General features: G+C 37.9%; 1 protein-coding gene across 4 annotated transcripts in view; it reads right to left on the reverse strand.

Annotated features, from left to right (window-relative positions):
* The window catches only part of Adgrv1 (adhesion G protein-coupled receptor V1), a 543,529-nt gene that overhangs the window by 305,701 nt on the left and 221,560 nt on the right, over window positions 1-16,268 (reverse strand). For all 4 annotated transcript variants that reach the window (XM_031360570.1, XM_031360571.1, XM_031360569.1 and 1 more), the window contains 3 exons: window positions 14,581-14,823; window positions 7,760-8,167; window positions 2,635-2,819 (listed from right to left, as the gene is read on the reverse strand). In XM_031360570.1, the coding sequence (XP_031216430.1) occupies window positions 2,635-2,819; window positions 7,760-8,167; window positions 14,581-14,823 (836 nt within the window). The remainder of the gene's footprint in view (window positions 1-2,634; window positions 2,820-7,759; window positions 8,168-14,580; window positions 14,824-16,268) is intronic.

The following is a 16,268-nucleotide window of genomic DNA, read 5'->3' on the forward strand; positions in this document are numbered from 1 at the left end:
CCAGCAGAAGTTGATATGGATGCAATGATGTGCTGGTTGGCTTGGTTTGTTTTGGTGCTTATTTTTTGTCTTTTCTGATTTTGTTTTAGTTTGGTTGGGAGGGCAGGTCTTTTCGAAAGAGAAAAAAAAAAAAACCATGAAGTTGGGTGGGTAAGGAGGTAGGAAAGATCTGGAAAACTTGAGAGGAGGGGAAAGAATATGTCCAAAATATATTGTATGAAAAAAATTAAAATAACTTTACAATATAAACAAAAATGAATAAAAAACAAAGAAGTAAATACGTGGTCACTAGCTTTGATATTTTATCTTCAACATACCCATTTATCTAGGATGCCATGTCTCTGTGTCAAGCCTCCTATGTAAAAACCTCCATTTGTATGGGACCCATATACCTCTACAAGCTTGTCAAAATCCCTTTCTTAATCTCTCCATTCAGCCTTCCCTATCAAACACTGTTATAGCCCAGAAAGAACTCATTGCTAGGCACAAAAGCAAAGGAAAACCTACCTACAAGATAATGCTAATTGGCATTTTTTTAACTTGGTTTCTGAGTGGTTTCCATCAATATTATTCTTGCTCAATTCCCAAGTTCTCCCCCTCAGAAGATGCACTTGATGCCAAGGTGGTGTATCGAGAATTCAAGCAAAATGCTTACCATAGTTAGCCTTTAGCAAAACAAACCAAATGTGACTGCCATTTCTATCCCATGCACAATATATAACTATTCTAGGCTTCTACCTTGAATGTGCCATACTTCTACATTCCTGACTGAATTCTTCATACTCTCTTAGCTACTATCCTCCGGTTTCCCCCTTTTTTGCTTTCTTCTGTTCTTCAGTACCCTCCTCAATATATATAAATCCTCTCTCATACATACACAAATATACACACACACAAACACGCACACACACACACACACATTATGTCAGTACCCTCCTCAATATATATAAATCCTCTCTCATACATACACAAATATACACACACACAAACACACACACACACACATTATGTTCCAAGCATAATGTCGTCTCAATGCAAACAACTAATCCATGTGAGAAGTTTCTGTAGCAGGATTAGACATATGTAAATGACACTAAGTTTGAACTGTCTGGCATTATCTCAGGTAGACATTTAGAAACCATGGTAAGGACTAGAGAAAAGATGTCTTGAAAGAGCATCATGTGAGGGTTTTCTGATTCTTTGATGATTTTCCAATTAGGAAAATATCAGTCCCTAGCACCCACTAGTGGGTTTTAAAGGAGTGCAGCACGAGGAGATGTGGGATGGTTCTCAGCTTCCCCATGCCCTGGCATGGATCTGTAATGAAATTTGAGCTGCAAGTTTGTCTTTATTGCACTCTTGTGACCACATAGCCTGGTAGCCAGGAGGGAGTATGGAATCAAGCAGGCCTGAGACTCACCATGAACTACTCATTTGAACTTTGTCAAAGTGAGCCCAAACTGAAGCCCTCAGCTTCTGAATATGTAAATATGAATCATAAGAGCCCCAACTGAGCCTTTCAATAGCTTACGTAAAGTGAGGATTCATAAAATAATGTATATAATATACACCAACTTTTATACATGAGCCTTATACACTTTTCAGTGTCACTTTGTTTCTAACTATGAAATAGTCATCCACATTATTCAATTTAATGCAGTCTAGATATAGTAAGGATATAAATTAATATCATCAATGTTCTCTGTATTTTACACCTTGTCTTTCATATATAATTTACTGTTTTGAATTTCATGTGTCTATAACCTAAGAACTAATATTCAGAGGTTTATGTAATCAACTGTTTTCTTTGTTAGTTTGACAGAATTCATTACTAAAATGACTAAAGCTTATGTGAGACTCACTAAACACTGGTGATGATTTTTATTGAAAATAAATAATAAAGTTTATAATGTTTATAAAAATATCCTTAAACAAATACCTATTAAATAGTAGTAAAATAACATTTATTGTTTTCAGGTAGTATATATCAGCAACATGAAAATCAAATTGGATTTTAATTTCTGCCCATATTCTAATGTCAGTGGATTTTAGTCTGTCAAATACAAATAAAATACTTTGAGGTCTTTAGACTACAATAGTCTTGTTTAGATTATGAATGCAATTTTTATCAGTGTACACAAAAATATTAACACATGGATACATAACTAGTTGTGTAGTTAATAATGATCATGACCCACATGCTATTTTCTTTCTCTTGCTAGCTTCCTGCTGTAGAATTCCAGCCACAAAAAAAAAAAAAAATCCCTAAAGTTTGAGAACTTCCTCCCAGTAGGATAAACATCTGGGCAGCATAAATCACAGCACAAGGCCGGGAATCAGTGTCCTTTCTCCTCACAATGTGTGTTCCACACACTGAATAGAAGCAGGGGCAGACAAGATAATGCTTTATTCTTAAAGATGCTTTTAAACAAGAGCACTGTAGTGCTGATGGCACACATTCATGTTTCTTGGTGGGGCTGCCATTTTCTTCTAATAATTGCATTCATTAGCCGGCAGATGCAAAGCACCAGCCCTATGCTCCGTGTATCATCTCAAGCTCAACTTGCATCACGTACTGCTTGCAAGCCATGAGGAAATACATTTCAGGCACTGATCATTTTACAAAATACTTACTTTTCACCAGGTGACCCACAGGTAACATCAGTCAGCAGAGAAAAGGCAAAATGCTCAGCCACCTCCACAAAGTGGCTGAATCCTCTAGTGTCTTTGCGCTTTGGGTTAATTAGAACACAAAGGAGTTCATACAAAAGTGTTCGGCTTTTGATACTGAAAGCTTGATTTTTTCCTTCCATCATTATCTGAAAAAAAATTAAGAATTAAATTATGTATTCCACAGTTTACTTCTTAAGTTATATGTACTATATACATTGCATATGTTTTTCATTAATAATCATTGACAGTGACTATAAATGTATCTTTTATTTGCCATAGGTACTTGTCATCTCAGAGGCTTACTGCTGAATAAGATCACCCTTTCTAGTTCTTTCTAAACTCTGGCTGTCTGGTTCAACTCAGCTGTTCTGACTCAGACTCCTCTCCAAGCTGACTTTTCACCAGGCGAATGAAATCTTTCTGTCAAATCTTTCTCTGATTCATCACTTTGACTACCCCTCAATTAGCCTTCACTTTCAAAAATGGCTGCTTCCTTCTACAAACTAACTTTGCCCTCATTGTTTGGAATTAAAGGTGTATACTAAGGCCATGTCTATAGTCCAGATAGAGGGATTAAAAAAGTATATGGCCTGTCTCCATTCCAGCAGGATCACAAAGACCAAGTCTTTGGATGTGATCAGCTTCCAGAGCAGCCATGTTGCTGGATTAAAATTTCTCTACATCTGACAAAGATGGAAATATGAAGAATTTAAGAGAAAGTGGTACCAAAATTATATTTTAGGCCAGGCAGTGGTGGCACACACCTTTAATCCCAGCACTTGGGAGGCAGAGGCAGGTGGATTTCTGAGTTTGAGGCCAGCCTGGTCTACAGAGTGAGTTCCAGGACAGCCAGGGCTACATAGAGAAACTCTGTCTTGAAAAACCAATATATATACACACATATATGTATATGTATATATATATATATATATATATATATATATATATATATATATATATATATATATATTAAATATATCCATTTCCATCTAAAAGGCATGGGTGATCATTGACAAAGAAAAGAAATAATCATTAAAATGCTTTCTATTTCCTTAAAGTATTTAAGTATTTAAATACTTAAAAGTATATAAATATTAATACCCTAAATAGTGACATAAATTAGCTGCAATAGTTAACATCATGAATTAAAATAATTCACAGTTTTAAAACTACTCCCAGAATTCATTATATCTTTACTGAAGGAATAAGGAAATAATTATCTCAAAAAATATGTCACAACAGAGATAAGATTGCCTTAAATTATCTGTGTTTCAATGAGCAAATGGTGATGGCCATATAACATTAAAGTACAAAGTCACACCAAATGAGAAAATTCTCGTCAATTAAGACCATTCAAGGCATCCTGGCATACCTAGCCTTTTCAAATGTGATTTCCTGTCTTAAAGAACTAAGTTGCTATTGGAAGAACAAGGACAATATTACTGTTCCTTCATATTACAATATATCTGGAAAATCCCAGACTTCCAATTCATCAGTTTATAGTTCTTTCATTGTGCTTTCAGCCCTGCCCCTCTACACACACTATTACTCTCTGTGATTTATTATAGTAATCAAGTCATGATATCCTTGAAACAACTGCCTTTTTACCTAGCAAGAAAACTTAACGAAGGCATACTCATGTTATCTTATTTTCTTCCAGCTTGGTAATTTTGTAATTTTGCATTTTTAAACTCACATGCAAACTCAAGATCTGACTTTATGAGACTATCCATTTCAAAGATAAAAAAACAGTCCACAGGGAAAATCTGTTTCAAATAACAATAAAAAGTTGATAGTACAATTACGAATGAATAGTACATGGACTGTTGGGTACAGAAGCAAGAAGACCAAATAAGACAAACAAAAGACAAGCTCAAGAGACTCTCTTAGAACTCAGAAAGGTGACTAACAAATGAGATGATCTTAGTGTGAATCCCTAAGATATGCCATAGAAAAGCAGGTGGAAGAGAAGCTAACAGGTCCTTAATGAGCAGTACAAGCTATTTAAGCTTACAGGTGCAGAAATTGTTTTATATCTGAGAAAAAATTTAAAATAGACAACATAATATTACTCCCAGAGCTATGAAATTACAATGGGCAATAGATTAGAAGCAACTAGGAATGGAGAAGCAAAGTTCATCTTGACATTAAACAATTCTGAAAGAAAATGTCAGAACAGTACGTGCACATTTTAAGAATTAAGGTTTGTACCCAAGAATTAGATAGCTGTTTAAACTTGTATTTATGCTCAAGGAAACAGAAAGTTCACGTAAGTAAAATAGCAACAACTGAACCCGTTCTCCTAACACTGGGTTAGTATAGGTATACTGTTACTCTCAATAATTTACAAAATTTCTCTAATCTCATAGATCATAGGCAGACCTTGTTGCCATCTTTATTTCCAGATTGGGGCAGAATGAGAGCAAATAACTTGACACAGGGCACAAGACTTGGTTATTGGGCAAGCTCAAGACCCATTGGCCAGCCATCTGCACTAGCTTGCAGTGTCCCCTGCTACTTGTCAGGCGGTAACAACACAACTTGAGTTAGTCCACTAGCAAATCTGTAAAAACACTAAGTGAACTGCAAATGGAGCCTAGTGTACTCCTAAACTAAATCACATTACAAACAACTGCACTACAAAACACACTGATAAGATGCAGATGACAGAAACAAACGCTTTGGCTCTTAAAGGTCATTTTATGAAAATAACACAAAACCCAGAATTATCAAACTTCATTTGCAAATCAGTAAAGACAGGAACTTCACATAGGAAAACCTTAAGAAGCTGTCAGGAGAAAAATGAAAATGAAGAACCATTGTGGATGTGTATGAGGGGGTAGTCTATTAGACTGCAGAGGACATGCTAGTCCTGTGCTGTTATAGATGTTCCAGAATACAACACCAGAACTCCTGACTCTAGTTCTACCAAGCTATAATAACCAGAAAGATGAACCTGATAAAATAAAAAAATAGAGTATCAAATACCACAGGGGCTTGAACTCTGATATTGTTATTAAGGCACTAGAAATACTTGGGGTTGCTCCACAGCTGGGAAAGTCAGGAGTCAGAAATATTGTTATGCCAAAGACTGTCTGAGCCTACAGATGGGCTTTATCTAGGAAATCTTTATAGAGATTTTTGTTATTCTTTTTAGTACCACAGTGTCTACTTCAAATAAAAAAACAGGGTGCTACTGCCAATGTACAAATTTCCATCTAGGATTCATTGAAAGAAGCACTCACGCTGGACAGATACATCATCAAAGTACTTAGAACCTGAGAGAAAATGAAACTGGCAAATGTCAAACATAGTCACTTAGAACATATGGTCATACGGCATTTTATCCAGCACATGGAAGCTCTAGTCTGGGCTAAAGTTGAGGTTACATCACTTTTTTACTTCCTATGGTGAGTACTCCATTATATACAGCTGGCTCTATCTGAATTCCAGACCATGAACTCTTAGTGTCAGTGATGAAGTTACACTTAAAATGCACTGCTCGCCTGAAATGAATACATTAAACAGTCATCCTTTGTTTTTATTTGCTAAATGTTAGATAAGAATGATGCAGGTTATCTATATGTGGTTATATGCACATCAGTCATTAACTCACGACTCACAGGTCTTACTATGTAATTATGCCTAAAACAAGAAATACGCTTTTGACAACACAGTCATGAGTGTGGGCCACCAACACTTGTTTTAAGTATTGACTGAGGTGTTTTGAGATATAGTCTCACTATGCGGCCCAGATGAGCCTTAAAGAACTACTCAGCTGCCCCTGCCTCCACCTCCTGCCTCTACAGCTAGAATGTTGGATGCTCCCATATCTAAATTTTTATTTCTTTTTCTGCATATATGTCTGTGTACCATGTGTGTGCCTGGTGCTCATAAAACCAGAAGAAAGCATCAAATCCCCTGGAACTGCAGTTAAAGGCAGTTGTAAGCCATCACATGGGTGTTAGGAATTGAACCTTGGTCCTCTGGAAGAGCAGCTAGTGCTCTTAACTGTTGAGTCATCTCTCCAGCGCCCTGTCATATCTCATTTAATGTGTTACCTTTTGACTGATGATAATACATGATTTTAATATATAAATTAATGAGGAAAAAAAGAGCGGCAGAATTCCCTCCTACCAAGTTTTCCTCTAAAATATTTGAAATTTTCTTCTTTATCCTCTGAAATGTAATCCTTACACATAGTTTCTCTTTTTTTGGTCAAGATCAATTTATTAATGTTCCATCTGTTTTATTATTTGAAGTTTAAACATCACTCTTCCTTTGCATGAACTCTATCTTTAGGGTGTTCTCTTCATAAAATGGCAGCCACCTCTCTGTGCTTTACATAGGATTGCCATAATCTTTTCTTTACATGTTTTAAAATTTTCTATTCCTCAGACATCTGTATATCAGTGATTTGTCTGCACATATGTCTGCGCACCATGTGTGTGCCCGGTGCCTACAGAAACATGTTGAATGGGAGTGATATCCAAATATCCCACCAAAATCATTTTCAATAATTAAAGGTGTCCATGTAGGGAAACATATGGATGGACTCAGACTTTTATGTTTGTAAATAAATGTTTAAAAAAAAAACATTATCTTGGTAAGAAAGCTTAAGACAAGCTATAAAAATATTTTCCTTCAGTAATAATACTTTTTAGATATCATTTTCCATTTATAATCTTGAATTTTTATAACTCTATATAGTTACACATTTTGTAGAAGTGTAAATATGTAACTGACCTCATATAAAAGCTGACTACAGCAAGTCCATGCAAATGAATGCTTAAAATTCTTTGCCTGGTCCTTATTCTTACTTTTCAACAAATATTTTGCTATTGGATTTTTTGGATTCTGGCCATAGCAACTTACCCACAGTTCCCCATCTAAGAGCAGTGATGTCAAACAGGCCTCATCAAAAAAAACAGGGCAGGTGTGAGGAATCTCACTCTTATGGTTAGAAATTACATTTTATTCTTACTTCATAGTAATAGGCATTATAACTGGATGAGGTATCTGTTTTGATTTGGGCTTCATGCCCTTCTCACTGAGCTGTGCACTCACGTTTGCAAGGAGACCCTACCTTTTCCATTATGAGCATCACAGCACTGAGCTGCTCATCTGTGCTCTCCGTGGCAACTCGCAGGTTGAGGTTGTGGAGCACTCTGTTGATAATATCTTCATGAAGAGGCTGATGTAGCAGGTCTTCAAGCCCCCAGACAGCTTGTGAATCCACATCAGAGACAAGAGTGATGTTGGCAGTCCCATACACTTTATCAATTCTGGCACCACCTTTTGGGTCAAAAAGCACAATCTGAAAGCGTTTAGGAAATTTATTTAAAGACCCTGTCTCTGGTGTTAAGACAACATCCAACACTACACTTCTCTGTCCAGGCTCGAAGATCAATGTGCCTTCTGTCCTCACAAAGTCCTTCCCAGAAATAGCTGGAGATATGAGGACCCGACCAACCGACTCAGCACTCCTCAGCTCCTGAAAATCAAACAAAGGCAGGAAAATGAGGCTATGATGTCTCTAAACTTATCCTAATACTATTAAACTAATTGGCAGTAATTAAACATGGACCTTATACTTTTCTTAATTGCCTTCAATAAGCTACACAAAGGTTAGGGAGCAGGGGGTTGCTTGCACAGAAATGAACAAAAGGAAAGAACTAGACATAGAGAAACACTGTTGTCTAGATAAGAATGCAGTTATGAACACAGCAAATGGTATGCTTTAGATTGTACAAGCTGGGAAACTAAACATGAGGGATGAAGAAGAAATATTTAAATTTTAATCTCACCTAGAAATTCAGGGCCAGAGAAAGCTGAAGGCAAAAGGTGGGAAGGAAGACCGAATTGGCTCCCTCTTATTCTTCAGTATGGAAATGAGCTACTGGACAGGGTCCAGTATTACGATATAGATGGTGGAAAAACAGGAAAGTGTTCTTTATGACACCCACAAAGTTTGTCGTGTCTCTTAGACACTCCACTGAAGATACCAACTTAGAACAGACACTCAAAGGAGTGTGACTCTCCGTCAGTGCTTTCTCTGAGTTATGACACATGACAGCTTCAAGTGAGTATCTTCTGAACTTATCAGAAGATCCTATGAACTGCCCTCACACTCCGTCTGATCCTCTACCCTTTCAACCCCCGTATCCTTTGACGGAGCTGTCTCAGAGCCTTGTGCATGCATGTTCCCCAGAGTGTTCATAAAATTCTTAATAAAATGGGCCACCCTCCTGTTTCGATTCTGTAGTATCCAAACACGGTCAACGATAGACTCATTTAATGAAGTATAACAGAGTAAGTGATATTTTCAATCAGTTCAAGTAACAAAGACCAGGAATTCTTTCTTAATGACAGCACAATACAGATGGATACAAGAAGTTAATGCTAAAACTGTGGTATTTGTGTACATGTGAGTGAAATGTATGTGACCATGATTGGTTTGATTACATTACTCCAGCTACAGTGAAGTTTAAGAATGGATATCACTAGACACAGTGTTTTTGGCTCATGGAAAAAAACTATTGTATATTCTTATCTTCTAATTACACTGACCAGAAGCAAGTAATTCAGGGCAGGGAAGCAAGAACAAAATACAAAACTATCTGCGAAGTAAAACCATGATTTCTAATTTTCTTGTTTGTTTTCTATTTTTTTCTTTATATTATTGTTCTCTCATACACTATCTCCTGATCACAGCCTCCCCTCCCTCCACTGCTCTCAGCTCCCACTCCAGCCCATCCACCCTCCACTCTTTTCAGTCTCCCCCACACACTCCCCCTGCCCCCCAGATCCACTGTTCCTCCATTTCATATCAGAAAAGAGCAGGCCTCCCAGGGATATCAACTTATTACGGCATAACAAGGTACAATAAGACTGGGGACAAAACCTCACATCACTGCTGTGTGAGGCAACCCAGGAGGAAAGAAGAGGGTCCCAAGACCAGGAAAAAGAGTTAAGATACCTCTACTCCCATAGTTAGGGGTCCCACAAAAACCCCAAACTAAACTACCATAGAATGTGTAATGATTTGAATATGCTTGGCCCAGGGAGTGGCACTATTAGGAGGTGTGGCCCTGTTGAAGTGGGTGTGGCCTTGTTGAAGTAGGTGTGTCACTGTGGGTGTGGGCTTTCAGACACTCATCCTAGCTTCCTGGAAGCCAGTCTTTTCCTAGCTGCCTTTAGAACAAGAGGAGGAACTCTCAGCTCCTCCAGGCCCGTGCCTGCAAGAATGCTGCACCCTTGATAATAATGGACTGAACCTCTGAACATGTGAGCCAGCCTCAATTAAATCTTGTCCACATAAGAGTTGCCTTGGTCATGGTGTCTGTTCACAGCAGTAAAACCCTAACCAAGGCAGCATGTATGCATAGGACCAATCTCAGACCCATGCAGACTCTGATTGCTTCTTGGGTCTCTGTAAGCCTCTATGAGCCTTGCTTAGTTGATCCTGTTGGTCATATTCTCCTGGGGTCCTAGGCCCTTCTGCCATGCTTTCTGATTTTAAACTGTCTTTTTTGATTCTAGGTGTTTCTTATATTGAACTAAAAAGCAAAAAAGTAATATTTCCTATACTTTCTACCCAAAAATCTGTTATTGTCAACACCTTGCAAAATGATATTAATACTGACAGGGTCACAAACAATTTTCATTTCTTAAGAATCCTTCATGGTGACTTTCATGATCACTCAGTTCCCTGCCTCACAGTCCCTCATTGTTCTAAATGACGATTATGTTCTGAATTTCTATGATGTTGTGACTTTCATAGGTGAATGGAATCTTTCACCCTATAATTTTGGAGATTTTTTTTTAACACAAACAATCATTAGGAAATTGCATGTGATGTGTCTCGATGGCTTGTTCCTTACCACACTTAGTAGAAGTTCACAGCTCTTCTTTTTTCCCATCTGATGGACAGTTTTATTATAATAAGCTACCATAGACATTCATGTAGAGAGTTCTGTGTAAGTAGCAAGTTTTCATTGAAATAAATGGCCAAGACAGTGATTGCATGGACCTGTATAATTCATGTATAGTTATTTAAGAAATTAACAAAACATCTTTCAAGTGGTTATATCATTTTACACAGCCACCAGCAATAAACAAATTAGCCAGTCTCTGAATTCTTGCCAGTATTAGGTATTGCCACTGATTTTATGATAGCCATTCTGGAAGGTTCAGATAAAATCACTGTGGCACACTGAACATCTTATATAGACATGTCCTTGAGTGTAATGTCTTGATGCACCACCATGGTATTGTTTACTGTAATCTTTCCTCCATGATCATAAACCCATTCTTCTTATCATTGCATTTGAATTTACAGAACTTTCTCTAATGGTGTTCTTTCACTGTGAGCATATTGGTATGAAAGTATTACTTGTCTTCCAAGAATGCCTTAATTTCTCTTTCATTGTGTAGGAATGTTTTTTTCTACAAGTGAAATAACTTATTTCCACCATTTGAAAGCTACGATTTATAATTGGGCTCCAACACTTCTCTCTAGGGCTTTCAGTATTTTCCTCTCATTTTCAAATTTTTATAGTTTGATTATTGCATACTGTTATCATTAATATCATCAACCTCACAGAACCTAGAACCACTCAAGAGTCAGGCCTGAGAAGGCCTGTGAGGGATCATTTAGATTAAGTTAGCTGACGTTAACCCATCCTAAGTGCACACAGTGATAATCTAGGATCTGGAATCCTGGACTAAATTAAAGTGGGAAGCTGGGTTGCACCTGACTCATCTCTCTCTGCTCCCTGAACGTGGACACAGCTTGACTACTGCCTCAGACTCTTTCACTACATTGCCATGATGGGCCACATCCTTAAACTGTGAACCAACATAACCCTCTCCCTCCTGAAGTTGCTTCTGACTGGTGTTCTGTCACAACAAGAAGATAGTTATAGCACCTTAATTGAAGATTTTCTTTTTCTTATTTATTTTGCCTGTAGATTTTTTTTAGTCTCTTGAATGTATATTCTAATAACCTTTGTGAAATTGAAAATATTTCCATTACTATTCTTTCAAATGTTTTTTTTTTCAGTCCCCATCTCTTTCTTCTTTCGTTCAGGACTCCAGAGTCACAGTGTTAATAGTTGCTGTTACAGCTGTGTAAGCCCCTAAGCATGCTTTGTTAGCTTTCTCAGTCTCTCTGCTGTCATTGTTCAAACAGAGGACCACCTATCGTACTGTCTGCAGGACAGCTCTTTCCTTTCTCCTTGTTGTGCTCCCGAGGTTGTCTAGGCTATTTTAGTCACTGTGGAGCTAGACGTAAACATCTTGTCTGCTGTTCTTTATGTCCTCCATTTACTGCCTGAGAGCTCCACTTTCCTTACTGACACAATTGCCTTCTTTCACTTCTTTAACTGCTGATTAAAGCATGTTGTGCAGCTGTGTTAAAATTTTACTGAGTATTTCTCATATTTGGCTCATCTTATTGCTGACATCTACTTATTTTTGTTTCCCATTCCGTTTTAGATCATTCCATATTTGATGAGTCAGATCACTGTTGACTGGTACAGGTACATGTTGTATCTTACCTCATGAGGCTCAAGTTATTGTTTCCTTGTTTATTTATTTATTTACTGGCTTATTCTGATGCTGCTATGACCAAAAAAGGGAAATATTACTCCTGACAGGGAGAGTGCAGTTTTCCTAACTGGTTTCTGAAGCAGAGGGAAAGAGCGCCTGCTTTATCATTAGGTGGAGTGAGATCTTGCCAATAATCTCATCTCCATAGATCTCTCCTCTGAGAACCTCTCCATTGCCACCCAGTGTTCGCTGTTGATACTGTGCCAGCGCTGGGTACCTTTTACTATTAGACAGTGGGCAAAGTCCCAACTCTCCACCTGGTCCTCTGACATGGCATGCAGAGACTGAAGTTCCAGCAAAGAATACAAATCTATATCCCCTCCCCTCTCTTTACCTCTCTCCCTCCCTTTTCCCCTCCCTCTCTCCCATCCTAACTCCCTCCAGCATGCCCTGAGGCTGACACAAATAAAGTTGAGTAAAGTTCTTCTGGCATGTTTGACCAAAGAATACAAAAGATTTTCATCTAAAAGCTTTCTGATTTGCTTATCTGTCCCTTCCCTTCCCCTTGCACTACAGAACACACATCTGTATGGGGTGTCCTGATCCTTGCATTACGCACATTCTATCTGTATGGGGAATTCTGTTATTTGCACTACAGACATCACATCTGTATGGGGTTTCCTGCTACTGCTACATACATTACAGACATTATATCTGTATTGGGAATTGTGTTCCTTACACTACAGACAGCAAATCTATATAGATTTTTTTTTTTACTTTTTTCCCCCATATGTAATGAATACATATTGGCAAATTCTTCAGCTCAGAACCTTGGGTATAAAGGGAAAGGGGAACTGGTTCTTGCCTTTTTCTATGCTCTATGTGTGCCCAAATCCCCAACCCCTTGTTCCTCTCCAGTTTCAGAGTCTCCTAATATTGTTCTCCGTGTAACACCCAAGGTCTGTAGTTGAACTCAGTGGGGAAAGGGATATCTGCTCCATCCTCCCAGAAACAAAACCCTCCTTTAGAGGAAAGGCCTTAGATTCCAGCCTTCACTTCATGTAAAATCTGTGAAGATGGCATTGGCACCACAACCCTGAGTCTGTGGTCACAGGGTAGTGTGTCTAGTGCACCACAACCCTAAGTCTGGGATCAGAGGGTAGCGTGTCTAGTCATTGGAATAACAGTATGTCTGCATGGATACATATCTCCATCTATCACCTCTTTAAGTCTCTCATCTAGGCATGTGAATTTGTTCATAAAAAGTGCCTCAAATATCTTCATTGTATAGAATGAATCTCTGGTGGCCCTTCTTCTATAACGCACGACCTGATAGTGATAATGTTTCATGAGCAAAGTGTGAGCATGAAACACAAATTTTTATCATTTCTCTTCCTAACATATACATGCTAAACAACATATTAAAATCTATTATGAATGAAAATGGTCTTTACTCTCGTTTGTCATACTATAACAGTATACAAAACAGAGTTTATTTTTAGTGTTCCACACAGCAGAGAATTGTGTCTCTTGTTATCTAAGCTCTGCCCAGCAGGTTTGGGGAGCAACTCCCACCATGATTCTAAATCTACCCTCCTATTGACTGACTCTATCACACCAGGCATACATATGCTTTATTGTATGTTTAAATTGGTGGATTTGTTTGAAGCAACCAATGGTGGTAAAGGGGAAAGACAGAAGTAATGTGGAAAAACAACAGAGAGCAAAAGTGGGAGAACTATAATCTCCACAATGATGCTTTAAGCAGAATAGACAACATTATTTTTTTACTATATTAGAATGTTGCTGATGAATCAAAATAAAAAAAAAAGTGCTGAAAAGGTATATGAGAGTATAGGATCTGGTCTCTTCATGTGCTCAGCTGCTACTCTGAGCCACCACTAACCCAGCCAGTCTTTTACTGGACACCATATGAAAGGATGGGTAGGCAAGAGTGTAGTCACCTAAAACCAGTGCTGTGCACAACTTAAGTTCAGTCAGTAAGAAAAAAAAATCAGCTAGTTTGAATGTAAACTGTAGGCAACTTCAGCTTTTGTTCAAGTCCAAAGAGCGGTAGTGGAGGAAGCACTGGTCTACAGCTGTAGAGATGTGACAGAGCATACTTGAATGGGGTGCCTTGATCAGACATTGAAGGCTGCCAAATCAAAACAACAAGCCTGCAATATTTAAGCACCTCCTCTAAGTGATGAGGGTCAGGCTAGGTGATGTAAGGAGAAAACAGTATAATGCACAAGCAGCCAGTGATCACATTTCATCGGGAAACATTGTTTAGATTACTGTTTCATTACAGTCTCAGCATATGCGTTATATATGACTATACCTTTGCAGGCCTACCTGGGTACTAAAGTTAACAGACATCATCATTCCTGTCCCAGAATCTCTGGCCACCTGCAAACTGATCAAAGTTGCCTTCTTGTGAGCCACTGCCAGCCGAGAACCCACAGAAAAGGAAACAAGGCTCTGAGGGTCACCGCTCTTGGAAACTTTGATTGGAGCAAATCTGGCACTGTTGTTTAGAGCTGCCCCAGCAGTGACGTCATACAGCTCCACAAAGAAAGGCATTTCACCTTGACGTACCTGATAATGAGGAAAAGAAAGACTTAACTACTGCACATATACTCCTGTTTTTACATATTTCTATCACTGCCATGCTATAGTTCATCTGCAGCATTATAGAAATGAATAAACACATGTGTACTTTATATACATATTCATATGTATGTAATAATAATAATGAAAATAAAGCAGAATCTATTAACTTGAGAACTGATGGGAACATAAGAGGGGTTGGAGGGAGGAAAGGTATCTAGAAGAGGATGGAGGGAGGGAAGGAAGGGGAAAAGTTGTATAATTCTATTTCAATTAAAAACATGCTTAACAGAAACAAATATATAGTTAAGGAAACATTTTGGTGGCACATGCCTTTAATCCTAGCACTTAGCAGGCAGAAGCAGGCAGATTTCTGAGTTCGAGGCCAGCCTAGTCTACAGAGTGAGTTCCAGGACAGCCAGGGCTACACAGAGAAACCCTGTCTTGAAAAAACAAAAAACAAAAACAAAATAACAAAAAAAAAAATTTATATAATCACAGAACTGAATTTTTACATTGAATCACTACGGCAAGTAGTCCTTTTTTTTTTTTTTTAACTTCTTTAAAATTTCATTTTCTTATATTGGGCTTCTCTCTGAAGGTGAAATGGCTATGATGGTTTGAATAAGAATGGCCCCAGTGGGCTCATATATTCGAATGTTTAGTCACCAGGAAGTAGCACTATTTGAGAGGATTAAAAGGATTAGGAGGTGTGGCCTTGTTGGAGTGGATCTGGCTTTGTTGGAGGAAATGTGTCACTCAGGGTAGGTTTTGAAGTTTCCAAAGCCAATTCCAAAGCCAATTCAAAGGCCTAGGCTTTCTCTTTCTGTCTATGGATCAGTATGTAGCTCTTAGCTGCTGCTCCAGTGCCATGCATGCTGCTATGTCATTGCTGTGATAATAATGGACTAAGCCTCTGAGACTGTAAGCAAGCCCCCCAATTAAATGCTATATTTTATAAGAGTTCCCTCAATCATGGTGTTCTTCACAGCAATAGAAAGTGACTAAGACAAAGTCCAAAGATAATATTCCTAAACTCAATAAGCAAATGATGAATAAATAAATGTATTCACACAACCAGCCGATTAAAAATTGATGAAAGCAATAAACTATTCAAATATTTTTCAATATAGGTAGATCTCAAATATGGCAAGAGATAACATCAGGATTCATAAAGATTTAATAATTAGATACATATATATGATACCTTAAGTATAAAAATAAAAATGATATAATGTTTACTCCATGTGGTCAAAAATATTTACATAAATATTCAAAGCTTAAACAACCCATCACATTATAGCAGTTTTCTCAACACTGATATCAGGTAGAAACCAGGGCAGGGTGCCGTTAAATCACACTGTGGCTTGTAAGAAAAAAAAGGGTGAGGGGAGAATTGAACTTCATGCAAGATTTACTTATTTACTTTTGAG

Source organism: Mastomys coucha, unplaced genomic scaffold, assembly GCF_008632895.1.
Source record: "Mastomys coucha isolate ucsf_1 unplaced genomic scaffold, UCSF_Mcou_1 pScaffold8, whole genome shotgun sequence".
NCBI classification, from domain to species: domain Eukaryota; kingdom Metazoa; phylum Chordata; class Mammalia; order Rodentia; family Muridae; genus Mastomys; species Mastomys coucha.